A 27,937-nucleotide genomic window follows, 5' to 3' on the forward strand; every position below is an offset into this window, starting at 1 on the left:
ATAATCATTGTAATAAATATTCACTAGATAAAATATCTGCCCAAAAATTTAGGCATGTCTGGAGGCACCGATTTGGTACCGTGTTGAAATCCTCCCCCGGGCTTTGGGAACCGGTGGAAGACTACCTGGTTCAGCAAACAAGAACCGTGAAGAGGAGGGGCCTGAAGGAGGCCGGTTCCCCCAACCCAGCGCGAGAATACGCCTCAGCGCATGCGCACCTCCGGGTGGGCCCCTTCCATCTGCCCGATGGGGGTGAAGGCAGAAAACTACTTATAGATTTTGATTTTCTACCTTCAAAAAAAGAAAAAGCCTAGGTTGTGAGGAGTCCCGTGACCCATATTACCACGTCATTCTCCAAACTCTGCACAGGACCTTTGGCACAGACGCCCAAAACAAGAAGCCACTTCTCGTTTCTCCCCCCTCCCTCTGGGACGGTGGTGGTCTGATCCAGGCCACAGACTTTCGCTCGTTTGCAGCGGGTCGGAGAGCGAAGGATTGAGCCAATTGCGGACCAAACGTCTTTGCAAGGAAGGGGGTGAGGGAGCAGCCCTTTGAGTTCCGCCTCTTCGCTAGGCGCTGGTGGGGAAGGGGGACGTGGGAAACCCTGCCCTCTGAGCCACCGGACCCGACGCCTCAGTGCAAAGTGCCGAGAGGACGGCGGGAAAAGCGCCCGTCGGGAGCAGGGGACGGGGAGCAGCCAGGAAGCCGTGCGGGAGGGCGCGCGCGCGCGCGCCCCTTTTTCAGCAGTGTGGCGGGGTCGCACGCACGCCCGCCTCGGCGGCTGGGCGCGATTTGCGACAGTGGGGGGAGCGGCGGAGGTGGCGGTGCCGGCAGCTTTGCGGCAGGCTCCGGCCGGGCTTGCTTGACGGCGGTGTGGCGGAGGCCCCGCCCGAGGCGGCAGGAACCTGGAGGGAGGCGGAGGAATATGTCCGAGAGGGAAGTGTCGACAGCGCCGGCGGGAACAGACATGCCGGCAGCCAAGAAGCAGAAGTTGAGCAGCGACGAGAACAGCAACCCGGACCTCTCGGGAGACGAGAATGTGAGTGCAGCCCTGGCTGTCCCGGGACCGAGGAGTGGAAGTTTCAGGTTCTTTGGAAACTGTGCGCGCGGGGCGGGCGGGCGGCCGTGGGGGGAGGGAAAGGTGTCACCCCGCGCTCAGGAAAACGCGGGCATGCGGGGACATCCAACTTCTCTGAGGGGTTCGAGCTGGGGCTGCGGCTGGTAGCAAGCAGAAAGTTGGCGAAGGAGCGGATTAAGGGTCCCAAAGGTGTGCGAGGTCTGCTCCGATCATCCTTGCGAGGGAGAAGGAGTGTTTGTGCCTTTGCGGGGCTTGACGGTGACTGCGAATCCGAGATTGTACTAGTTTAAAAGGCATGCTCGGGGTAAGAGATTTTGTTTCTCAAGAAAAGTTGGTGGAAGGGGGCTGTCGTTAGGTCCTCCAAAGGGAGCTGAGGGACTGTGTCACTCGCGGAGCTCCACGGAATCAGGATGGAAAGTGTAGATCTTTGGCTTGGGTTTGCGTGACTGGGGTGTGCCTTCGTGTCGACTTTACTGTGAGAGGAGCAGAATCGAGAAGATCATGGGGCGGAGGGGAACCACCTTTGATTAAGGCAAGGGAGGGGACAGAAAGTTTTTACTTAATGTAAAGAGATTGGAAGATTTCAGGCAATCGTGGTAAAGACCAATGTGTTTGAGCAAGTATGAAGATTAAGTGAAGTCAGTGCTTAGAGAAATGCTGCCCCGTAAAAAGTACTATACAAGTGTTGTAAAAGAAGTACTGTACACGTGTTCTAGTAATTAGTTACTTATATTATGATTGCGTAGTGTAGAGTTACGGCTTTGGCCTTTTCGTATGCTCAATTACCCAGAATTTAATGAAAATGTCAAATTTGTTTAGAAGGAGGAAATTGTCGGGGCGGGGGTGGAATTAAGTAAAAGCTCGTTTTCTTTTTGCAGACTCCTAAGGGAAATAACGTTTTTTGATACTTTCTAAAATTATCCATAACCGAATGATTGATAGGAACGGATTGAATTCTTGGTCTGTGTTCCTTTGACACATTACTGAACCCTTTGGGGTCCTCTCAGAATAAAACTTTGTTCTTTTGAGTCAGAGTCTCCCTATGTAGCACAGGCTGCCCTCAAACCTGTTACATTCTTACCTTAACCCTATCAGTACCTAGAATTCGTTCATGCGCAGAATACTAAAGATATATAGATAAAGTATATAAGATTACAAAGAAGAGCATGTATAAACCTTTAAATATATTTAATTTTTTTAAGGGGCTGGAGGCATAAAGCACATTTATGTGCTTTACATTTACTCATTTGTAAAGCACATGCCAGACGTATAGGAGGCCCCAGGTTCTGTCCTCAGCCAAAGGGTTACTTCTCCGAGTTGTATTTTATTTTTTAAATTAAATTTTTAGTTTTTTGAAACGGGGTCTCACCTTGTACCCTTGGTTGGCCTGGAAGCCCACTGTATCCAGGTTGGCCTTGAACTCATAGAGATCCATTTGCCCCTGCCCACTGAGTGCTGGGATCAAAGGCCTGAGCCACCATAAATGGCTCCCCATTTAGATGGAGTAATATAAGTTTTTTGGTTTTTGGTTTTTGTTTGTTTGTTTGTTTTTTCGAGACAGGGTCTCTGGGTGTACTTTTGGTGCCTGTCCTGGATCTTGCTCTGTAGACCAGATTGGCCTCGAACTTACAGAGATCGGCCTGGCTCTGCCTCCCGAGTGCTGGGACTAAAGGCCTGTGCCACCACCCTCCGGCTATATAAGTATTTCTTAGCCCAGTAAATAGCAGGATTTTCCGGAACCATTGGTAGAAATGATGGGCTGATTTTTAAGATCTGCAGCAATTGTAATAGAAGATGGAATTCTTAACCTGAAAATCCAAAATCAGAACTTTTTGCATATAAGAACAATTGGCAGGTGAGGAGAAACAGATAAAAAGTGATTTTTTTTTTAATTTTTTTAAAAATCACGATCTTGTTATGTCCATGCTGGCTAGGATCCTCCTGCCTTTACCTCCCGATTGCTGGGCAAATATAGATGCCTAGCTAAAATTGGTTTTGATTTATGAACTCAATTTAAACTTTTAACATTTTAAATTCCCATAGAAACTAATTGTACATTTACATTAAATTGCAATTCAAATATTTATTAAGCACCTACTTTGTGGGAGTACTTCATTCCTTGGGTGTTTTTGCTTGTTTGAGTCTCACAGGCTAACCTCAAATTCATGGCTATCCTCCTGCCTCAGCATTCCAAGTACTGGGATTATAGGCGTGAGACACTATGCCTAGCTTCATTTCTTTTCTCTGGTGTTAGATAATGTATTCTAGAATAGTGTATCTACTTAAAAAGCATTTCATTTTGTACCAGTGTGAACTTTGAAAAACCTTAAGAATTAATGTTTTTAAATGAATTAATGATTTTTTAAATATCTTTTGACACTTCCATTTATATTTAACCTTTTGTAATATAAAGCCAACTGTAGTCATCAGTAACTTAGTGACTTGCAAAGGCAGTGCAGACTTCATAGACTTCAGTCCAACAGCTGCTAGACACACTCTGACAGAAGGCTTCCTCTGGGATGATTCAGGGACCACCGCCCCAGGGTAATAGATGGAAATCTTTGTATTCCAGAGGAGACTTAAGTATGGGTTCTGAACTGAAGATGACTTGGAAGAATTTTCAGTATTTCCTGAAGCCATATCTATGTCTGCACAGATTATAGTGTACAGAGTTCAGATGTGTGCATAGTAGTATTCAAACCATGAGGCCAATTGCATTTACACATAGTATAGATTCTGTAGCACTTCTCTAAAATTCTAAGTCATTTGTGTTATAAATAAGTAGGATTTGCGTGACAGATTTTGTTTTTTCAAAACTACATCTAAAATAGTAAGCATTAACATTCCTGCTCCAAATGGCCACGTGTCTACACTTAGGCTTCCTCTTGAACAGCAGTCAAATAAATTATGAAGATGTGTACGTAGGTCGACCAGATTTGCTGAATTTATTCGGTTATTTTCTGTGTTAATGAAGTATTGAATCCTAGCAACTCTTTACCAGCAAGAGAACAGTTAGTTTTACTCAACATTTCCTTGTCTAATAGTGGCTTTTCCACAGAGCTGTGTAAGAGTGAACGATGAATTGTATTAGTGTCACTGGCATAGGCCAGTGTCTCATTTAAAGGCAAAATTACTCTTTCATTATCTTCTTAGTACTTTGTTTTTATTTTGACTGCAGTGTAAAATATCCACAAGTGTTCTAATGCATAACTGGATTCTACTTCCTAAAATCCCCAGCCACAGCCAGGAGTACATGCCCCGTTTTTCACACACTTTTAAGTTATCATCTTTCTAGTGGTGCAGTCAGTTGCTTTTAAATACCGTGTGCGTCTGTGTGCGTCTGTCTGCCTGACGAAGGTATTCCCGATTTTACTGCTCACAGGATGATGCTGTCAGTATCGAGAGTGGCACAAACACAGAACGCCCCGACACACCTACAAACACACCAAATGCACCCGGAAGGAAGAGCTGGGGAAAGGGAAAATGGAAATCGAAGAAATGCAAATATTCTTTCAAATGTGTGAACAGCCTCAAGGTATGTACAGGAAGCACTAGGCTGTGGACTTCTCTCAGGGACAGACAGGAGGATACCCTTGGGTTTAAAGTATTCTAAAATTACAGTGTTTCAAAGGTTCGTTTGGTTAAACTGAATATTATAATCCATCATACCTTTAGTCATTTCAGCTTTATTTATTGTTGTGCTGGATCAGACTTTGGGGACTCTAGACCAGGAGGTTTCTTGTAGGTGTATTTAAACACAATAGAATATGGAAAAGAGTCTCCAGGCAACAATAATTCCCATAATCAATCCACTTCCAGGTGCGAAATAAAGCTTAAGGTGTGACTACATAGAAACTCTTTCACAAAGTACGTGTGACTGTGAGGGTGGGTCCTATAGCTGAAAGGCCTAGGCTCTGGTGTGGTCTCTTGACTGATAACAGAGGTCAGCTGGCCATAAAGTACACGTGACATTTCCCCTAAGGTAGTTAATGGTCTAGGGAGGGAAGAATCTGGAATAACCATTCTGGGGAATTTGGGTGAGGTCTGCCTCCACAGATAGCAAAAAGGTCACCAGGAAGGTCACTAGGTCGTCAACAACCTCCATTCTCAGCTTTCTGGATGGAACTCAGTATTTGATTTTATCTCCTCCACTGAGGAGACACCCCTGTGTGATTAACATTCCTGGTTTTCTTAGTGCTGCTCTGAGTACAAGGCCATAGTGCACTCTACAGTGTGGGTGCTGGAAATTGAATCCAGGTCCTCTGGAAAAGCAGACAGTGCTCTTAACTGCTGAGCCATCTTTCTAGCCCTGCCCCCTTGAAAGCCCACAAAATTTAGAAAACAGGAAATGGACATAGAAAACAAAGTAAATAGCAAGTCCTTACCACCAGTGGTCTTTTTTTTTTTTTTTTTTTTTATAAATTAGTGAAAATGCTACTGAGAACACAATAGTTTAACTCCAACTGCTTGTTTCCCCCTAAATATTGCATATTTAAGTCATTAAACTGGACACAGTGCTCACACCCATCATCACAACATACTGAAGACTGAGCTGTGCTGGGTGGTGGTGATGATCTATAAAGTAAACTCCAGGATAACCAGGGTTACATAGAAAAGTTCTCAATCTGTTCTGATACAGAAAGACAGTTGGGTTTAAGAAAACAGGCAGAGGCCGGGCGGTGGTGGCGCACGCCTTTAATCCCAGCACTCGGGAGGCAGAGCCAGGCGGATCTCTGTGAGTTCGAGGCCAGCCTGGTCTCCAAAGCGAGTTCCAGGAAAGGCGCAAAGCTACACAGAGAAACCTTGTCTCGAAAAACCAAAAAAAAAAAAAAAAAAAAAAAGAAAACAGGCAGATACCAGTGTTTCCAGGATACGTATGTTTTCTAACATGTGATGTAAATCTTTGTTAGAAAACATTCTAGATTTTAAGATGTGGATGCTTGTGTAGTGTCTTAATTTTAATGTCAGAAGTAGCAAATGCTATATGCCTTTGTGTTCTATTGCTGTGAAGAGACGTCATGACCATGACACCTTGCAAAAAAAAAAAAAAGCATTTAATTGGCGTTTAATTGGGACTTGCTTAGTTTCAGAGGTTTAGTCCATTATTGTCATGGATGGAAGCATGGTGGCATGCAGGCAGACATGGTGCTGGAAAGGTAGCTGAGAGTTCTACATCTGGATCCACAGGGAGGGGTAGAGGACATTTGGCCTGGCCTGAGCTTTTGAAACCTCATGGCCTACCCCCTCCTGTGTCACACTGCCTCCAGCCAAGCCATGCCTCCTAATCCTTTCAAATAATGCAGCTCCCTAAGCATTCAAATAGACAGCCCTATGGGCTCATTCTTATTCAAACCACCACAGTATCTAAGGGCGGGAGTGGGCTGAATCTGGGGAAGAAAAAGAAAGGGAAGTAGGTAAGTTTGCTAATGTTTTCAAAACTGTGTTAAAATTTTCTTTTCACGATTTTCTAGGAAGATCATAACCAGCCCTTGTTTGGAGTTCAGTTTAACTGGCACAGCAAGGAAGGGGATCCTCTGGTGTTCGCAACTGTGGGAAGCAACAGAGTGAGTATCGGGGGCAGCTTGGCAAGGGAGGTTATTTTATTACATCTGTTACAATTAAAGTGTTGAAGTGGAATGATTTTATTATGACTAGAAAGTACATTTTATATACATTTGTTATGAAGCAGGCCTTATAGTTTCCTTTATAAGTATTTTTGAATAGCTGAAAGAATTGACTGTTATTTATCATTCAAACATGAGACAGGATTTCTCTGTGTAACAGTCCTGACTGTCCTGGAACTCGATTTGTAGACCAGGCTGGCCTCGAACTCTAACTGCCTCTGTCTCCCAAGTGCGGGGATTGAAGGTGTGCACCACCACCGCCCAGCTGTACTTTTATTTTTGATTTTATGTGTGTCAGCGGGCTGCCTGCATGGATATCTGTGCGCCACCTCATGCAGTGCTCCCGGAGGCCAGAGGAGGGCATTAGATCCTCTGGAATTAGAGTTACAGAGGATTGTTAGCAGCCATGTGCGTGCTGAGAACAGAACCTTCTGGAAGAACATGCTCTTGTCACTAAGCCATCTCTCCATTCCCAGAAGCCTGTCATTTTTTTAAAAAAAAGTGTGATTAATTGTTCTCTAACGAAAGCATAAATCTACTGGATTCAAATAATAATTTTGAAAGTGTTAATTATACGTAAAGTCATTAAAAACTACGTATTTATGGGGTATCAGATGGTGTTTCAGTACATGTGTATGTTATGTGGTATTCTTTAATTATTTCATGATACTAAAGATGTTTTGTTACAGATTTAATGAAAGAGGATAAGCCATAATTATTTTAAGGTTTTTAACTTTACTCACTTTGAAAAAGTTGTGATTATATGGGTGAAATGTATGTTTAAATGTTTGGAAATAGAAACTACTATTACCAGGCTATTCAGTGTAGTCTAGTATTACATAAAAGGTGTGAGGATTTATAACGGCTTAGGCAAGCTTACGGAGCTGCTTATAGCAGTTTCTGTAATGTTTTTAAGTTGTAATTGGGCCTAGAATGTTTTCAGAGCCAGAGACTGTTTATCTGAGGTGACATGCATATTTTTGTTTCTTTAGGTCACCTTATATGAATGCCATTCGCAAGGGGAGATCCGGTTATTACAGTCCTATGTAGATGCTGATGTATCCTTCTCTTACTGTTTTTGCATCTCTGGTTTAAGACGTTTATTTTGATAAGTACACTACAACTTTTAAAAACAAATTCCTTAAAATTACTGTCCCATCTTTCTTTAGTTAGGAGTGTTGTCATTGTTACCCAAGGGGATTGTATCTCGTTTACCTGATCTTGAATTTGTCATGAGGTGGATGTGATGGTGGGTGAAGAGGAATGGAGTTGGGAGCATTAGAAATCCATGCTACAAGTTATTAGCAGGGACCAGCTAAGCCTAGAGTTTGACAGTTTCAGTATAGTTTCAATACTTAGCTGGCAGTCATTCTGAATATTTGATCAACAAATCTGAGATGGAAAAAATAAGTGTGTGTAATTTAGGAAATTATTGGAGAGTGAGTTATGAAGAAAAGGAAGATCTTAATTTAAAAGCCCAAAGGTTTTTTTTTTTTTTTTTTTAAAGGAGTTTTAAAAAGCTGAGTGATAAGATGTTTCTTCTACATCCATTTGAAAAAATACAGCAAGTGAAGCAAGGCGGCATTGAATCTGCAGATGACATGGAGATAGTGAACAGTTGCCATTAGGAAGGTGGAAAAGGAACCATTTATAGGTTCACAGGAGTGTCAGGACAGAGGGTCAGTAAAGCCAAGCCTGCAGGCTTACCACCTAGCTTTGGTTTTTTGTTTTTAGATTTTTTTATTTATTATGTATACAGTATTCTGCTTGCATGTATGCCTGCACACCAGATCTCATTACAGATGGTTGTGAGCCACCATGTGGTTGCTGGAAATTGAACTCAGGACTTCTGGAAGAGCAGCCCGTGCTCTGAGCCATCTCTCCAGTTCCCCCCGCACCCACCCCCCCACACACCTAGCTTTGTAAATAAAGTTTTATTGAAGAACAGTCATGCCTATGTTGAGCTGCTCTTTCTTGCTGTTTTGACAGTACTCTAACAGTAGAGTAGTTAGTTCTACAGGCAGCTAAAGAGAAGCATGGTAGAGTGAAGTACAAGGAGGGAGCTCATTTGGTATGGATTTTAGACCTAAAAGTGCTGCCACTGTATTTATTTTTGAGAATGGGGCCTTGCTGAGTAACCCTAGCTAGCCTTTGAGAAAAATCCTCCAGCCTCTTGAGTCGTGGGATCGCCTGGCTAACAGTATGCAAATTTTGTAAAAAGAAAAATAAGCACTTAAATATCCAAAACCTTAGCAGTTGTTTGGAAGATTCCATTTATTGTTGCATTAACATGTTTATTTTTCAGAATAAATTATATTTCTTAACTAGCATTTCTTAGGCAGATGAAAACTTTTATACTTGTGCATGGACCTATGATAGCAACACCAGCCACCCTCTGCTTGCTGTTGCTGGATCTAGAGGCATAATAAGGATAATTAATCCCATAACAATGCAGTGTATAAAGGTGCGTCTTCTGGTCAAATTGTAGATTTGCTGCTTTTGAATACTCATAGGTTACAATACAACTTCATGGATTAACTTTAAAACTCATGTAGTCAATAACTAAAATAGCTAATTTAGGTTGTACCTTGCTTATTGTTTCCTTTTTTATTGCACTTACTCACTTTGGGTGTGTGGAGCAGGTGCATACGAGTGTGTGTATGTATCAGGTATCAGTGCCCATCTTCCGCCATGTGGGTCCTGAGGATCCAGCTTGGCTTTCAGGCATGCCAGCCAGCACCTTTACATGCTAAGTCATCTGGCTAGTCTCATTGTTTTCTTTAGAGTAGTCCTTTGAATGTAAGTTAAGGAATACATAGGAAAGTGTTGATATCCACCATTTTTGTTTTAATTTCTCTCCTTCCTTTGCTTTGAGCGTCTTTTTTTTAAATTAATTATTTTACATCCCAGCCAAAGCTTTCCTCCTTCCTCTCCTCCCAGTCTCGTCTCCCCATCACCCCCCCCCCCCCCCAATCCCCTTTCTCTTCTGTTTCTGTTCAGAAAGGGGCAGGCCTCCCATGGGGATCAACAAAACATGGCATATCAAGTTGCAGGAAGACTAAGCACCTCCCCTTGTATTAAGGCTGGGCAAAGCGATCCAGTATGAGGAATAGGGTCCCAAAAGCCAGCACAGGAGACAGCCCCTGTTCCCACTGTTAGGAGTCCCACAAGAAGACCAAGCTACACAACTGTAACATAATGCCAAGTGCCTAGGTCAGTCCAGTACAGGCTCCTGGTTGTCAGCTCAGTCTCTGAGCTCCTATGAGCCTAGGTTAGTTGATTCTGTGGGTTTTCTTATGATTGCTTTGAGCATCTTTTTTTTTTTTTTTTTTTTTTTTTTTTTTTGGTTTTTCGAGACAGGGTTTCTCTGTGTAGCTTTGCGCCTTTCCTGGAACTCACTTGGTAGCCCAGGCTGGCCTCGAACTCACAGAGATCCGCCTGGCTCTGCCTCCCGAGTGCTGGGATTAAAGGCGTGCGCCACCACCGCCCGGCTGCTTTGAGCATCTTTAACTGAAGAGTAACAGCTTTTTCCAAGGGACCCAAATGAAAAGTGTGGGTTCCAGGGCACCCTGTAAGAGGCAGGTAAAGCGAAAGAAGCTGATAAGAAGGCAGGCTTTAGATGTTGCTGTTCTTAACCTGGGGCTCATTGGCATCTTGGTGGATATCTTAAACAGTGCTATTAGCTGAGTAGTGACTAACTGGTCCCATTTTCCTTTCTTTAAATTTGTTGGGTGATTTTAGTATGTAGCCAAGGTTGAGAAGAACTTGAAATGTAACTTTGCTTGGGAGGCAGAGGGCAGCTTTGCTGGACATTGAACTTTGGGCCTTGAGTATTCTAGGCTTGTGGTCTACCACTGAACTGTATCTCCAGCCTTTTGTTTCTCTTAAGGTTTGTGAAAGAATTTATTGGCTTTTGAGATATGAAACAAAATATTTTGAATTTATTATAGCACTATGTTGGCCATGGAAATGCTATCAATGAACTGAAATTCCACCCACGAGACCCAAATCTTCTCCTGTCAGTAAGTAAAGGTAAGGTTACAGAGACAAATGTTTCCTTAGTTCAGATTGTTTTGGAATAATTGTTTTAAAGAGACAAGGGAAAATAATCAAAATTTTAAAAAAAGGTTTTAGTAGAAAAAAATAGCCTATATTAGCATCTCGTAAACCAAGACTTAGAGAACAAACCTCACTTCCTGTATTGTGATAGTTCTAGAACCTTATCCTCACATGAACAATTATTGTTTTATCGGTATTGAGTGACATATCAAATATGACATATCATATTTGTTTTTCAAGACAGGATTTTTCTGTGCAGCCTTGGCTGTCCTGGAACTCACTCTGTAGACCAGGCTGGCCTCAAACTCAGAGATCCACCTGCCTCTCCCAGCTGAGAGCTGAGATTAAAGATGTGCCGCTGCCACCACCCAGCCTCAATAATGCTCTAAGAAATGCTGCATGTTAAATGAAAAGGGCTGATGAGGTGGCCTGACCATCCTTGGAACCCTGTGAAGGTGGAAGGGGAACTACAGCCACAGAGTTGCCCTCTGACCTACACACACACACACACACACACACACACACACACACACACACACACACACACAAATAATAATAAAGGAAGCACTGCAGTGAAGAGCCATGCTTTTATTTTTTTATTTTAAAAAGATTTTATTTTTGAATCCCTATAAAATTTCTTCAAACTCGGCCTGCCTTGTTTTTTGGTTGAGACAGTTTCTTAGTCTGTATCCCAGAGTGATACAAAGCCACAGAGAACTTTGAATCCCAGCCTTCTCAGTCTGAGGTTACAGGTATAAGCCACTGCACCTGGTTATAATTCCTTGAATGGCTAAGGTCTCTGGCGTGAACTCTTGGAAGTACTTCCTGGTTTAAAAAAAAAAGCATTGCGTTGCTCCTTGTGCCTGCACTGCCATTATAAATGTGTAGATGTGTATGTTTGCATGTGGGTATGTGCATGTGAGTACAGAAGTGGGAGACATTGGATCCCCTGGAGCTGGAGTTAGAGATCATTGTGAGCTGCTGTGGATTCTGGGGACTGAACTAGGATCCCCTGAAAGAGTAGCAGCTGCGCTTAATTGCCAAGCCATCTCTTCTCTCTCCACTGTTTGTTTATTTATTTATTATTTATTTATTTATTTTTTCCGAGACAGAGTTTCTGTGTTGCCCTGGCTGTCCTGGAACTAACTCTGTAGACCAGGCTGGTCTCAAACTTAAGAGATCCTCCTGCCTCTGTCTCCCAGAGTGCTGGGATTAAAGGCGTGTTTGAGACAGGATCTCTCTCTCTCTCTCTCTCTCTCTCTCTCTCTCTCTCTCTCTCTCTCTCCCTCTCCCCCTCTCTCCCTCCCTCCCTCCCTCCCTCCCTCCCTCCCTCCCTCCCTCTTCCTCTCCCTCTCCCTCCTTCCCTCCCTCTCCCCCTCCCTCCCTCTCTCCCTCTCTCTATACACACACACACACACACACACACACACACACATATCCCAGATTGGCCTTGAACTCAGGGCAGTTCTATGGCTTCACATCCCCTCTACCCCAAGTGCTGAGATTATAGGTGTAAGGGGAGGAGGATTTTTTGCCTTTTTGTTTCAGGCTGGTGCTGGAACCCCTGGCCTTGGGTGTGCTAGGTATGCCCTGAGCAACATCCTAGTGTCTGCTGTAATTTTCATTTTGTTTGTTTTTGAGGCAGTGCCACTGTGTAGCCCCGTGTGGCTTGGAACTTACTTAACATCACCATTTCTTTAGTTAATTCTACATGTGGCATATTTTAAGTTGTTATATATCATGGATAATAAATAGTCTTTATTGCGCATAATCTAAGTTTTCGTAACTTTCACATAGTAATGCAGTACTAAAAGTTTGCAGTAGATGAGTGATAAAAGTTGATCCTTATTTTCTGTGTTTGTAATAGATCATGCTTTACGATTATGGAATATCCAAACGGACACGCTTGTGGCAATATTCGGCGGTGTGGAAGGACACAGAGATGAAGTTCTGAGTGCTGTAAGTTGAAGTTGGGGTAATGACTTTGGGTTTATATAGTGTGACTCTCTCCACTGAGCCTTTCCCTTCGTGCCTATGTCTGCTTCATGCAGCCTGCCAGGCAGTTGTCTCATCTGTTTGACAAAGATTTTGACACTGCACATGAAAGGGTAGAGCAAGTTCAGCCATTGGGAGTTTCGGTTTTATAAAAATGGCTCAGACTTTATACAAGTACCATGATCATTCCTTTTTGTGGGGTGGTTGTTATGGTTTCAGAGATAGGGTTTTACCATGTAACTTAGGCTGATGTTGAAGTCTCTATCCTTCTGTCTCAGCCTCCTGAGTGCTGGGATTACAGACATGCTCCACCAGACCCAACTTTTTTCCATTTAATCTAAAATCACCAAGTTAATTTTACCTTCTCCCTGTTACTAAAAAACAAAAGTTTAACTATCCATAAGAAATATTTTGTTTGGAGTTGAAATAAGTGATTCACTTTTAGGAAGTCTTGTGGTGTGCTTACACTTGCATTTTAGAGTGCCTCTTTCCTGGGTAGCATGCAGGACCAATAGTTGACATTTTTAAAAAAAAAAATTGTTGCTTTGTGTTTTGCAAGCAAGGTTTTACTATAACACTGGGTGGCCCAGAACTTTCTGTGTAGACCAGATTGGCATCTGACTCATAGATAGCCTGCCTCTGCTTCCTGAGTGCGAGTAAAGGCCGTGCCGCCCAGGCCTGGCCTGTGGGTTTGTTTTTCGAGACAGGGTTTCTCTGTATAGCAGTCCTGGCTGTCCTGGAACTCGCTTTATAGACCAGGCTGGCCTCCACTCACAGAGATCCGCCTGCCTCTGCCTTCCAAGTGCCGGGATTAAAGGCGTGTGTCATCACCGCCCAGCTTAATGTTTCTTTATTGTGTGTGTGTATGTACATGAGTAGGTGTGTCTTAGGGTTTCTGTTGCTGCATTGAAAACATCATGGCCAAAAAGCAAGTTGGTGAGGAAATGGTTTATTTGGCTTATACTTCCATATCACTGTTCATCACTGAAGGAAGTCAGGACAGGACTCAAGCAGAGCAGGATCCTGAAGGCAGGAGCTGATGTAGAGGCCATGGAGGGATGCTGCCTACTGACTTACTTTCCATGGCTTGCTGGGCCTGCTTTCTTATAGAACCCAGGACCAGCAGCCTAGGGATGGAACCAATCACAATGGGTTGCCTTACCCACCCACCCCCACCCCACCAATAACTAATGAAGAAAATGCCTTACAGCCTGATTTTTTGGTTTGGTTTGGTTTTTTTTTTTTTTTTTTTCTGAGACAGGGTTTCTATGTGTAGTTTTGTTCCTGTCCTGGATCTTACTCTTGTAGACCAGGCTGGCCTCAAATTCACAGAGATCTGTTTGGCTCTGTCTCCCAAGTGCTAGGATTAAAGATATGCTGGGATTAAAGATGTACAGCCTGATTTTTATGGAGGCATTTTTCTCAATTAAGATTCCTACCTTTCAGATAACTAGTTTGTGTGTCAAGTTGACATAAGACTAGCCAGTACAAAGTGGAGGTACAAAGCCACAACACTTTACTGTGTAGCAATCAGAGGACAAGGTGTTGGAGTCTCTTCTCTGTTTCTGCCATGTGGTTCTAGGGACCAAACTCTGGTCTTTAGGCTTGGTAACAGGTCTCTTTGGCAGCAGACATCTCACTGTCCTGATTGTTTAAAGACAAGCATGTACTATCTTTATGCTGATACACTGTAATCAGTGACTGTCAGCTTTAGTAAGTGTTCAGGTTTTTAACATTGTAGCTTTTACATGTTAACTCACTTGGTTTTTTTTTTTTTAAGCTTTCTCTTCAGTTTTTTCTTTTACTAATTTAACTACTTAATGATCAATCATTTTGGGTTGGAGAGATGGCTCAGTGGTGAAGAGTACTTGGTTGCTCTTCTAGAAGTCATGAGTTCAATTCCCAGCAACCTCATGGTGGCTCACAACCATCTATAATGAGATCTGGTGCCCTCTTCTGGTGTGTAGGCATACATGCAGACAGAACACTGACTACATAATAAATACATAAATCTTAAAAAAAAAAAAAAGACAACAAATCACTTTGAAGCATATATAGAGGTGCCAAAATACTGCTTTAATCAGGCTTATCTACCTTTGAGGATCCCAACTACCTAACGCCACCTTGTCAACTTGGATTTTTCTAGAAGTTGTAGTGTCATTGTATATCAGGCTTTATGTGGGAGTCAAGTCAAATGAACTGTCCTTTATTAAAAAGTCTGACTTAGAGGAACTGGACCCTCTGTACCTCTGGTTCCAGGGGATCTGATACTCTCTTCTCTCCTCCATGGGCACTACACACATGCAGTGTGTACACATATATGCAGAACACCAGTAAACATAAAAATAAATGAATCTTTAAGAATCAAGAATCTTTTTAAAAAAGAATTCTAACATAGAGCCATAGACCCTAAAGGTATCTTGTTGACAGTGTGGTTATTAGAAGTAGTGACACAGATTGGTGAAATCAATAAACACCAAGGCTAATGTTATGGTAAGAATAGTTTTCAGGTTTGAGTCACTACAGAATAGGTTGGTATAGATATCTTCTTGGCTAGAACTCTTCACTGTTCTCTCTCTCTCTCTCTCTCTCTCTCTCTCTCTCTCTCTCTCTCTCTTTTGTCGTCGTCGTCGTTGTTTTGTTTTTTGAGGCAGGGTCTTTTCATAGCCCTGGCTGTCCTGGAACTCACTCTGTAGACCAGGCTGTTCTTGGACTCAGAGATCTGCCTGCTTCTGCCTCCCTAGTGCTGGGATTAAAGACGTGAGCCACCACCTTGTTGGGGGAAAGGGGTGAATATGAACAAAATATACTATAAAACAACAACTCTTAGAGCATTCTCCTCCTCCTCCCTTCCTTCTCCCTACCCAGTCCAGCTGTGTTAGCTGATTACTCATGGGCATGGGGCATGCCCAGAAGTATGATACCAGGTGACATACCGTTCAAGAACTGACTCCCTCTCTCAGAAGCAGTCCTCAGCTAGGAGTGGGACTTCATGTTCCTTTAGTTTGTTTGTTTGTTTGTTTGTTGAGACAGGGTTTCTCTGTGTAGTTTTCGTGCCTGTCCTGGAACTCACTCTGTAGACCAGGCTTGTCTCAAACTCAGAGATCCGCTCGGCTCTGCCTCCCAAGTGCTGGGATTAAAGACATGTGCCACCACCGCCCGGCTTTCCTTTAGTTTCTTAACTGCAATTAGACAAGAAAAGTAGTATAACTGTTCAGGTTTTTTGTGTCAGAATGGTTATTTTCAGCATTTGATTTACTTTTAAAATCAAGGGAGATATTTAAATATAGTTGAATAGACGAATGTAAATTCAGGTAACTTAAATTTTGCCTTTATTTTGCACTCTAGTGGTGACGAAGTAATTAAAACTTTAAATGGAAAATACTAGTGTGACTTAGGATGTGTTGAGGTGAAGCCCAGAATGTAGTAAACATTGTAGTTGGAAATACAGTGCTCACTGTATTGTGCACCAGGTAAAAACTGGAGAAAGAGCATTTGAGACTGTAATTTACTTCTTTGCACTGTTCTGTTTTATTCCTAGGATTATGATCTTCTGGGTGAAAAAATAATGTCCTGTGGTATGGATCACTCTCTTAAACTCTGGAGAATCAACTCAAAGAGAATGATGAATGCGATTAAGGAATCTTATGATTATAACCCAAATAAAACCAACAGGTGACGGTTCTGATGCTTTGCTGTTGAGTAGCCATGTTTCCCTTTTCCTCAAGTATTGAGAAATAAGCCCCACTGCTGCCTTAGCCCTTCTTTAATATCTTATAACCTGCAGGTATCGTTTTCCTACCATCAGATTCACCTTTTCCAAAGGAATCCCTTATTTAAAATTTTTTCAGTCTTACTTGAATTGTTTTTGTCTAATTTAATGACACATTTCACTTATTTTGATTTATGTGTGCATGTTCTTGACTCACTAAATTAGAAGTATAAAAGTTTTAAATCACCTGAACCTATTGTGGGGTAGAGAAGGGAAAAGACATAATAATAAGTTCTAATTCAATATAGTAAACTATGGTTTCAAATTGGTTTTCTAGCTATAGTTCATGATAATATAATACTTTCCTGCTGGGCATAGCAGTAAACACCTTTAGTCCCAGCACTGAGGAGGCAGAGCCAAGGGCGTTTATGTCAATTGGAATATAGTAAGCCAGCCTGGCCTACAGAGCAAGTTTCAGGCCAGTTAGGACGGCATACATAGTGAGACTCAGCTGATTGATAGATAGATAGATAGATGCTGATATTTTTCTGTACACAATGCTTCATTGAATAGAGAAAATTCAAATCATGGAGTATTGTTCCATCATACCATGAGGTGGAGATTCCGTATTTTTTGAGATGTTTCAGTTGTTTCTCTTTTGAAGTGCTTCAGGTCTTGGTGTAACTACCTTTTTAGTATTTATGAGTTGTCAGTAATACTTCACTATAAACACATTTACATGTGTTATTTCACTTTGAGCACCATATGTTTAAATTGTTAACTTTGTATTTTTATTTTAGCAAAGAGTTTTTAAGTCTGATTATTAATAGGTTGTTAATTTTGCAAGCTTTAGTAAGCATTGGAGTGCACTTACCATACCTCTTTGGCTTTAAGAATTAGTACAGTTTTTAGGGTTTCTACCTTTCAATGTCAGGTGCAATGTTAAATTTATGTTTTGAAATGATTGTTAGATCTCTGGAATAAGTATAAACTATATTTCACAGTTTCCTTGGTCTTTTTGAAAGGCTTAACTCGTAAGATAATATGCATTTGACTAAAAAGCAGCTGAAGCTGTAACAGTTAAGAATTCATGTCAAGATGGCTTGGTGGGATGGTAAGAGCATCTGCTATAAAAGCATAGCTCGGCTCTGACTCCTGTGATCTCAGGGCTGGGGAATGGAGCTTGTCAGCCATGCAGCCTAGGAACCCACTAACTTCAGGCTCTGTGAAAGACCTTGTTTCATAACAGCAGACCCTAGACTTTGAAAGGAGTTTGAGATGATAAGCCTAATCTTTTTTTTTTTTACATATAAGGGAAAGGAGGACATGATTGCCTTGGGCAATTAATTGATCACAATCACAGTTATATAATTAATAAAAAGTGAATCACAGCTAGGCAGTGGTGGCTCAGGCCTTTAATCCCAGCACTCGGGAGGCAGAGCCAGGCGGATCTCTGAGTTGCAGTAAGAGAAAGAGAAACCCTGTCTGGAAGAGCAAACAAAAAGTGAGTCACAGAGGTGGGGTATGGCTGTGGTTGAACATTTGTCCAGCAAGAATGATGCTCTGAGTTGTGGCCCCCAAAAAATGAAAGAAAGAAAAGCAGACAAGCACCACGGAAGCACTTACTAGATTAGAAATGTTAAGTGTGCTTTTAATTTATCACCTCCAGAATATCTTGTTCATTGTTTTTTCACAAATATATTTTAGCAAAAATGGAGGTCAGAGGTCACGGCCACTTCTAAACTTCCCCTTTTATGTGGGTTCTATACATTGAACTCAGGCCAGACTTGTGCTGGCAAGTGCTTTTACCATCTCTCCTGTCCCAAATTTAAAATCCTAAATTTAAAAAGAAAAGTGAAACATTGTATCAGAAAGCTGATAATGAAAGAAAATAAAAATGAAAAATGGATACTTTATCTCTAAAAAACAGGTTAACCAATACATTTTATCTAGGAACATAGAGAAATTAATTCATAGTCATATTTTGTGGAGTTTTAAAAATTGAACTGGAAAATGAAGCTCAGTAGGCCGAGTGCTTGCCTGATTTGCGTGAAGCCCTAGGTTTGCTCCTGAGCACTACACAGTGTATAAATCCCAAACTGAAAAAACAATATGAACCTACTACACTTGGTTTCTTTTAACTTTTACATTTCCATTCTTCCTTCAGGCCATTTATTTCCCAGAAAATCCACTTTCCTGACTTTTCTACCAGAGACATACATAGGAATTATGTTGATTGTGTGCGATGGTTAGGCGATTTGATACTTTCCAAGGTATGGAAAACTAGAGTTAAACTGTACTTGCATTGTGTGTGTGTCTGTTTGAGAGAGAGTGTGTGCTTTGCAGGAAGCAGTTAATTACAAAATTTATTAAAATCAGTAGCAGGTCGAAACTGTTTACAGTCTTATATTTTGGTAAATTTGCAGACTTATTTAAGGAAAAGAGTTCACTAGATTGTAGTTTATGCTCTAGTAAGAAAGAAGTGAGCTTGGAAGGTGTGACTGACTCTGGGGGTCAGTGATATGAAAATAATAACCAAAACCAATAGGAATGTTTTCGGGTTTATCTCAGTCAGTCATTGTTTGTAAGAACAGGGCTAGAGGTCATTGGCTTACAGGCTGCAGTTTGCTTGCCCTACTTAACCTTGTTCATGGATATAGATATAGATGTACAGCTCTCTGTATCCATGGATTCCACATCTTTTAAATTAATCTATGATTGATCAAAATTATTGGAACAAAAGAATTGCATCTGTGCTGCACATGTACAAAGAGCTTTTATTGTCATTCACTAAATACAGTACAACTAAAATATACAAATTGCATTGTATTGGGGTTCATAAATATAGTCATGCTTGAAATTATGTGGGAGTATGTGTACATATGACGCCATTTCAATAAGGTACTTGAGCCTATACTATAGACTTCGGTGTTTGGAGTCAGTCCTTCCAGGGAATTGAGGGGTGACTGTAACTGAAAATTTCCCTGTGTCCACCCAGCTCCTGCAGCCACTCAGATCCTAGTAAACACACAGAGACTCATTACTTACAAACTGTATGGCCGTGGCAGGCTTCTTGCTATCTAGTTCTTATATCTTAAATTAACCTGTTTCTAGTAATCTCTAAGTTGCCACGTGGCATGTGGCTTACTGGTACTTTTGCATCTTGCTTCCTCTATGTCTGGCTGGCAACTCCTGACTCAGCCTTCCTGTTCCCAGCATTCTCCTCTCTCTTTGTCCATCTATACTTCCTGCCTGGCTACTGGCCAATCACAGCAACACATTCACAGCATACAGAGTAATATCCACAGTAGGTGACTGTGTCTTGTTTAGTTTTGTTTTTTCCAGTTGATCATCTAGAGGAGTGATCAGGCAGGCTTGTTGGAGTTAGAGAGATTCTTGCATGGCTTCTTGAAGTGAATGTCAGGGCCTTTCACATTTCCTTAGGCAGAACCTAGTGTGAATTTTTTTTTCCTTTTTGGGTTTAGATTCATTGATTTCATGTTCTCCTCTTTAAACTCTTGATCTTGGAATAGGCTACAGGAACTTTTAAAGGTATTCAGAGAGGTTCAGTATGACCATTCTCACTTTTTCTCAGTAGTTATTATTATTATTATTACATATATTGTTATTTTATGTGTATGAGTGTTTTGACTACATGTGTGTCTGTGTACCTTGTGCGTGTCTGGTTCCCTGAGGCCTGAAGAGGGTATTGGATCACCTGGAACTGGAGTTATAAATCAGTAGTTATATGTTACACTGTTGTGCTCTTGAAAACCTAGAAAAAGGAACATCTGTATACTATGGATGCTGTGTGTTTAGTTCCTTATCCTTTTGTCACATGATTTTGTCATTTCAAGAATGCTACGATTGTTCTTTACTCAATAGGATTCACTGGAGATCCATCCAAGTTGCTGCTTGTAAAGAAGTTCTTATTTTCCATTGCTAAGTCATACTGCATTTTATCAACTGTACCATCCCAATTAATTAATTAGTTAATTTTTGTTGTAGAGTAGAGTCTAGTGAAGCCTTGGCTAACCTGGAATTTGCTATGTAGACTAGGCTGGCCTCAAACTCTCCCTGCTTCTGCCTCCCAAGTGCTGGGATTAAAGGTGTCTACCACCACTCCTAAGCTTCATCACACACAGTTAATTTAACACCATATTATTATATTAGTTGTGTTAGTTGTTTCCAATTTGGGGCTACAGCATACTTACTGATGAACAGTTGTATACAGGATTTTGTATGGACTTAACTTATTGTTTCTCTGGAATAAATGCTTAGGAGAGCAATTGTTGGGTAATGGTTAAGTTTTTAAGAAACTACTATTTTCCAGAGTGTCATACTACACTCTCATAGCAAAGTATCCAGTGTTTCTGTATCATTGCCAGCAGTTAATAATACTGTTATTTTTATTTATTTGTTCCAATAGATGTGTAGTAAAATCTCATCATGCTCTTGATTTGCATTCTCTGTTAGTGATGCTGTTGAACATCCTTTACATTGCTTATTTACCTTCTGTATTAGTCAGGGTTCTCTAGAGGAGCAGAACTTATAGAATGAACGTGTGTGTGTGTGTGTGTGTGTGTGTGTGTGTGTGTGTGTGTGTGTGTGTGTGTGTGTTCCAGCTAATCCAACAATGTCTGCCTATGAATGGAAGGTCCAAGAATCCAGTAGTTTTTAAGTCCACAAGGCTGGATGTCCCAGCTGGTCTTAAGTATACACCAGAATCCCAAAGAAGTAGACTCTAATGCCAGTGAAGGAATGGACTTGCTATTGAGAGTGAAAGCATGCAGACCAAGAGAAGGCTTCCTTCTTCCTGGCCCTTACATGGGCTGCCAGTAGAAAGTGTGTCTGGCTCTTCGCACCTCAAAAGGTCTGGATTAAAGTGTCTTCCCATCTCAGAGATTCAGATTAGAAGTGAGTCTCCCGCTTCAAATGTTTAAGGAAAAAAAAAAAAAGCCCTCACAGGTATGCCCAGCCGATTGGATTCTAGTTAATTCCAGATGTAGTCAAGATGACAACCAAGAATAGCCATCCCACCATCCATATCCTTTTTGGGGATATTTCTTTTGTTTTTTTGTTTTTTTTTCTCGTGACAGCGTTTCTCTGTGTAGCTTTGGAGCCTGACCTTGAACTCACTCTGTAGACCAAGCTGGCCTCGAACTCAGAGATCCACCTGCCTCTGCCTCCCCAGTGCTGGGATTAAAGGCATGCACCACCACCACCCAGCTTTTCATCTTCTTAATAGGGCCTTTGGCTAAGAAAATGCTTAGTTCTTTCTTTTTTTTTTTTCTTAAAGATTTTATTTTTTTATGTATACAGTATTCTGCCTGCATATGTCCCTGCAGGCCAGAAGAGGGCACCAGATCTCATTACAAGTGGTTGTGAGCCACCATATGGTTGCTGGGAATTGAACTCAGGACCTCTGGAAAAGCAGTCAGTGCTCTTAACCTCTGAGCCATCTCTCCAGCCCCCACCATTTACATTCTTGTTTGTTTTGGTTTTCTTTCGTCTTTTTTTTTTTTCTGAGACAGGGTCCTGGAACTCACTATGTACCAGGCTGGCCTTGGACTACTCTACAGCTTCTACCCCCCAAGGCCTAGTATTAAAGGAATTTGCTGTATAGTCTGGGCTGTCCTCAAACTCAGCAATCCTCTTGGCTTAGTCTCCTGAGTGCTGGAATTTCTCCACACCCAGCTCATTTTTTGTGATCTTTTCCCGACCTTTTACCTTGACTTCAGTACTGCATAGTAACTTAAGACTGAATCTAAGCAAGTGTTCTCCCACCAAGCTACATCCTCAACCCTTTTATTATTTGGACCTTATCTTTTTAAATTTTTTTCTGCTACTTTATATTGTTTGTTAGCCCCCAAAGAGCTGAACATTAAATCCAGTATTTCCTGGCCTTTTTCCTATCTGTTTCTTGAGTTCACCGTGTACTTCTTGTAGGTTATTTGAACCTTTTGCTTCATTTTGTTTGGGGCTGGTTTCTTCTTCTTCCTCCTTCTGTTTCGTTCTTGTTTGGGGCTTTCTCCTCTTCTTCATTCCTTTTCTCTCCTCCTCCTCTTCTAATTCTTCTCCTTGTTGAGATAGGGTGTCCCACCATGAACTGAAGCCAGCCTTGAACATGCTATGTAGCCTGAAAACTTGGAAGTCTCCTGCCTCAGTCTCTCAAGTACTGAGATTATAGACATGAGCTCCATGCCTGTAATGTAACACTTTTTAGAAACCCCTTTTTATTCATGTGTAGCTTTTTTGGTTTAATTTTTATTCATGTGTGTGTTTGTATGTGTGCAGGTGTTTGCCTGCTGCTGCAGTGTGTGGAGGTCAGAAGACAACTTTCAGGGATCTGTTCTCTTCTTGCATGGAATCTGGGCATTGTACTGGGGTTGTGAGGCTAGTACATTGAGGACTTTTACCTGCAGAGCCATCTTGCTGGCCCATATATGGCACTATTATGTAATTATGTGTATTTCTTTGTGTAGCAGTTTTGGAGGTTGCTTCAGATGTATTATTTCATGTATGTAACTTCAGTCTACCATATATTGGCATATTAGCAATCAAAGGAAGTGTAGAGCCCTTTATTTTCATCATTTCATCCCCAGGTTACAATCTAGTGGAATTATCTTAACTATTTCATTAATATTTGAGAGCCACATTGGATAGTGTAATTTTTGCAGTGAAATATAATTTAGAAATCTCAGGAAACATCATTGTATTTACTGCTTTTGTCTTTTCTCTTTCCTTTTCTTAGTTTTAGGGTGCCACCTTAAGTCATTTCCTTTCTGTTCAGGAAGCTTCCTGCAGGCATTCATTTAGAGGTCTGCTATTGAAAGATTCATATTCCTTTTCATTCCTGAAGACTGTACTTATTAAATACACATTTCTGGCTTCATGGTGTCGTCCCCCCCGCCCCCGTCCCCATGCTTGGAAAATATTTGCCCCTTCTCTGGCCCCAGTGGCTTCTGATGTGAAATTCTGTCATTAAAACTTTTTTCCCCCTGTATAACTGTAGCTATGTCTTCTGTCCTAACTGCTTTCAGAGTTTTTCCTTTTCCTTTAGTTTTTCGACTGAATAGGACTATATTTTAGTCTCAAGTTTGAGTATGATTTGGCTAGATGGGCATTACTTTGATTTACCTTATTTGTAGTTCATTGATCTTGAATCTGTAGTAGATTTATATATTAGAGAAATATTTTGTCTCATACTTGAACTACATCGCCGATGATTCAGATTTTTTTCAGCCCTGATTTCTTCTCTCACTTTGAGACACTAATGAAATACTAGGTATTTTTTACACACAGTGCTGGCCTTCTGTTGTCCATACTCTAGCACTGAGATTTTTTTTGTTAGATTTGTTGTTGTTTGGCCCCTGTCCTCCTCCTCCTCCATCTGTTCCTTTTTGTTCGGATTATATTCTGTTCTACTGGGTTGTCCTTAAAATCCTTGGTTCTCCTCTCTCTTGTTGAGCCCATCAGTCAAGTTTTAATTTTAGTTATAGCATTACTTAGTAGTTGATGGGACAGAACAGCTGGCGACAGCTATTGAAGGAAGGAAGGAATGTTTTGTCATTCAGCTTGCCATTTGTAAAATGGTGCTAGATATCAAACCCAGGGCCTCACTCTGCTAGGCAAGCACTCGGTCACTGAGCTGGCCCTTAGGTCTTCTTGAGATCCTCTTGTTAGTGGGCTTTCTGTATTATCTTCTCAGCACTGGAAGGGAGCATTTTAGCTCTGCCGTGCAGTCGCCAGGTGAAGGAAGTTCAGGCTTCCCACTAGGCCTCAGCTGACACCACCTTAAAGGAGGTGAGAGGGATACCTTTTCACTGCTTACCTAGTGGCCTCTACCTACTGGCTCTATGGATAGATAGTCTGTTGTACTCTTACCAGTGGGTGGTTGTCATGTCCTGGCTGCCAGTCCTTCTCTGATACTAGCCAGGCCGGAGAGAGCTAGCAGCACATTACTACAAAGAGTAAGGAGAGCCAGGGATGTACTTGTTAAGATCTAAGGAATGGTTTCTTAAAAGCAGGTTTAAATGGAAGTGGTTTGTTTGGTGGGAGTAGAGCGTTTTTGTTTATTTTTGTTCTATTAGGCTGCTGCTATCTTAGTTCTCTGGCTTGGAACAGCAGACTTTTGTGGGGCCTTTCTGTTGGTCTTAGTTGGGGTTTTTATTGCTGTGAAAAGACACCATGATCACGGCAACTCTTATAAGGAAAACATTTAATTGGGGTGGCTTCCTTACAGTTTCAGAGGTTCAGTTCATTATCATCATGACAGGGAGCATGGCGGCATGCAGGCAGATGTGGGGCTGTAGTAGCTGAGAGACCTACATCTTGCAGGCAACAGGAAGTCACCTGACTGTCATACTGTGGGAAGCTTGAGCAAAAGAGACCTCAAAGCCAGCCCGCATTGTGACACACTTCCACCAACAAAGCCACACCTCCTAGTCTTGCCACTCCCCTTGGGGGCCATTTTCTTTCAAACCACCACACTCTTGTTATCCATTAGCATTTCTCAGTCATTGCTTTCTCAGTGTCCAGTCTAGGGTAGCAAAAGAAGCCCCAGGAAACTGTGAGAGAGTCTGTCTTAAGAGTTTGAGCCAAGATGAGTCTTTAGAGAAAACTCGAACTATAAATTAAGGGCAACATTGGGCTAGTGCTACTGTGCATTTAGTAACTTGTGTAGATATCGCTTAGCTTGAGAATTTCCAAGTTTGAAGATGGTAGAGAAGAAAAGCTGCTGTTCTTATTATAATCTTCCTCTGGACCTGTGGTTAAACTGTTTAAATATGGAGACCTCAGTGGGTTGCCATCTGTGACTGAATAGGCTGCCCTGAAAAACTCTAGAGGGCAGGGTTGTTAATTAGGTACTGTTGAGGTTGGCCCGGCTTGAAGGAGAGGTTGTTGATATTTAACAGCATCTCTGGCTTTTATCAACTAGAGGCTGGACACACTGCCAAAAATTCGGTAGTGTGCACCACTGGCTGAGACAGTGATTGAAATAATGGCCAAAGGGAGATTATTTTAAGTAGAAGTGTCAAAGACACCATGTTACAGGAATGTATAATTTCATAGCCTGTTTGATCCTATCCCCACATCAGTGTCTTGAGCTACCTTATAACCTCTGGTCCTTTCAGTGAACTAATCAATTTCCTATGATGTCTTCTAAGCATCTACCATGTAATACCCACACTGTGGATGAGGCCTTAGTAGATAACAAGGTACAGGGAGCCGCTCCTGATTACATGTGGATTGGGAAACCACTGGCCAGATTTGAAAAGCCTTCTTTTTTTTTTTTTTTTAAAAGATTTATTTATTTATTATGTATACAGTGTTCTGCCTGCATGCAGGCCAGAAGAGGGCACCAGATCTCATTATAGGTGGTTGTGAGCCATCATGTGGTTGCTGGGAATTGAACTCAGGACTTCTGGAAGAACAGACGATGCTCTTAACCTCTGAGCCATCTCTCCAGCCCTTGAAGAGCCTTCTATTGCAATACTAAATTTTTCTAATTTTCTATAGTACTCCTCAAGTCTCTGGGTGCCAGCCTGTCTGGAGCTGAACTTAATTTGTTCTGGAAGAGAAACTATTTCAAATAGCACAATTCTTTTGTATTGTTTAATTCTTTTGCTAGTCAGATTTCTTGTCCTCAGGTGTAAACCTTGACCTGGTGATAAACAATCAGTTTATAGTCCTGGAAAGCAGGTTCTTTGAGCTATTCTAAAATGATAAACAGTTTGATTTTTATTTTTGAAATTCAGTTCTAATACATGTCTCTTATTTCTCTCTCTTTTAGTCTTGTGAAAATGCCATTGTATGCTGGAAACCTGGCAAAATGGAGGATGATATAGATAAAATTAAACCTAGTGAGTCTAATGTGACTATTCTTGGGCGATTTGATTACAGCCAATGTGACATTTGGTACATGAGGTTTTCTATGGATTTCTGGCAAAAGGTAGCACATACTTTTACATTTGGAATTGTCTTCTGAAACACCGTGTAGTTCTACCCTTTCCTGTTCTGTCCATGCTCCTTGTCCTCAAACATTGGTTGTCTTGGTCCTGTGTTGATTACTTTGGCTGCCTCCTGGGTGATGCATATTATCTACAGTGTTATAAAAGAAATGGGCAGTTAGGTGTTGGTAATGTTACATTCCTAATGCCTGTTCCTAAGATACAGTATTTTAATGTGTTTATCATCTTAGCTAGCTTTTTTTCTAGAAAAACCAACATAGAAGGTAAAATAACTATTATCTAAGACATTAAATTTTGCTGCAATTTTGTCAGACATTTAACTGACTATTTCTCTAACAAAGCTTTGAAGAGCATCCCACTCTTGCTGTCTAAAGTGGAGAAAAAGTACTGTAACACCGTCTATGAAATGTCGCAGAGCCTTATTTTCTCAAGATGCCAAGGAAATATTACTCTTATTCCTACTTACAAATCAGTAACATAAGATGCAAGAATTAGTCAAGAGGGCCATCAAGGCTGGAGCTGAGGCTTCTCTAAGCAAGGAAGCTGTTTTAGGATTACTTGAATACCTTAGTGCTTGGTGGTGTGTTAATTTTATGTTTTCAACTATGTTTACACAGATGCTTGCATTGGGCAATCAGGTTGGCAAACTTTACGTTTGGGATTTAGAAGTAGAAGATCCTCATAAAGCCAAGTAAGTATAGAATTTTCTGAAGCGTTCTAAATTATAGCCCTTATGTCATCCTTAAATCATTACTTTTTGTGTTGCTGTGGATTGAGTATTTTTTGATATTTCAATTAACTGGTATTTATACTGTGGTGACAAGAAAAAATATACCAAACTTGGTGAAATTTGAGAATGAATTCTTAATGAAGATAGCTTTAAACTGCACATTTCCTTAATTCACCTTTAAGGTAAACACTGTTGTGTGTGCTATTTAACCTCTTGCCATGTTTTTCCCTAGGTGTACAACACTGACTCATCATAAATGTGGTGCTGCTATTCGACAAACCAGTTTTAGCAGGGATAGCAGCATCCTCATAGCTGTCTGTGATGACGCCAGCATTTGGCGTTGGGATCGACTTCGATAAACTATTTTTTCCTAGTAAAAATTAGAATATGTTGTCTTTGTAAAATAGAATTAATGTATCTTGCTAGTAAGGGCACATAGAGCATTTAGACTTGTTTTTCAGCATTCAATCAGGCTGAGCTGAATGTAGTGATGTTTACATTGTTTACATTCTTTGTACTGTCTTCCTGCTCAGACTTTACTGCTTTTAATAAAAATTTATTTTTGTAAAGCTGTGTTATTTTTATTGTGATGCAAACAAGTTGGAAGTAATAAAATTATACCATATCTTTTTGTAATTACTGCTTTAACTGAAGTAAGCTATTTACTGTGGAGACTTAAGTGTCAATTGTATATCTAAACTAAACTGAAATCTTGGCTCTGCCACCATGTAGCCTTGGATATTGTCTTAGTCAGTGCTGTGAAGA

The 27,937-nt window shown here is 41.2% G+C and overlaps 1 protein-coding gene across 2 annotated transcripts; it reads left to right on the forward strand.

Annotated features, from left to right (window-relative positions):
• The first annotated feature begins 502 nt into the window (after window positions 1-502).
• Eed (embryonic ectoderm development) lies at window positions 503-27,808 on the forward strand. 2 transcript variants are annotated; one of them, XM_052712303.1, is made up of 12 exons: window positions 503-1,039; window positions 4,461-4,613; window positions 6,550-6,642; window positions 7,695-7,760; window positions 9,041-9,166; window positions 10,653-10,734; window positions 12,629-12,720; window positions 16,298-16,431; window positions 18,636-18,741; window positions 26,265-26,423; window positions 27,060-27,133; window positions 27,405-27,808. In XM_052712303.1, the coding sequence occupies exons 1-12, from the start codon at window positions 926-928 to the stop codon at window positions 27,529-27,531; spliced, it is 1,326 nt and encodes a 441-aa protein (XP_052568263.1). In that variant the 5' UTR covers window positions 503-925; the 3' UTR covers window positions 27,532-27,808. The 2 variants fall into 2 exon arrangements, with proteins under 2 accessions (XP_052568263.1, XP_052568264.1); XM_052712304.1 differs by having other exon boundaries at window positions 818-1,039; window positions 26,265-26,334; window positions 27,405-27,521.
• Window positions 27,809-27,937: the final 129 nt, after the last annotated feature.

Source organism: Peromyscus californicus, unplaced genomic scaffold, assembly GCF_007827085.1.
Source record: "Peromyscus californicus insignis strain IS unplaced genomic scaffold, ASM782708v3 Scaffold_4__1_contigs__length_199733344, whole genome shotgun sequence".
NCBI classification, from domain to species: domain Eukaryota; kingdom Metazoa; phylum Chordata; class Mammalia; order Rodentia; family Cricetidae; genus Peromyscus; species Peromyscus californicus.

What these genes read in the sequence shown, in the direction of transcription:
- Eed (XM_052712303.1), top strand. Translation starts at nt 926, where the DNA reads ATGTCCGAGAGGGAAGTGTCGACAGCGCCGGCGGGAACAGACATGCCG. An exon ending in ACCTCTCGGGAGACGAGAAT is followed by an intron (nt 1,040 to 4,460) that starts GTGAGTGCAGCC and finishes TACTGCTCACAG; the next exon opens with GATGATGCTGTCAGTATCGA. An exon ending in TAACAATGCAGTGTATAAAG is followed by an intron (nt 9,167 to 10,652) that starts GTGCGTCTTCTG and finishes AATTTATTATAG; the next exon opens with CACTATGTTGGCCATGGAAA.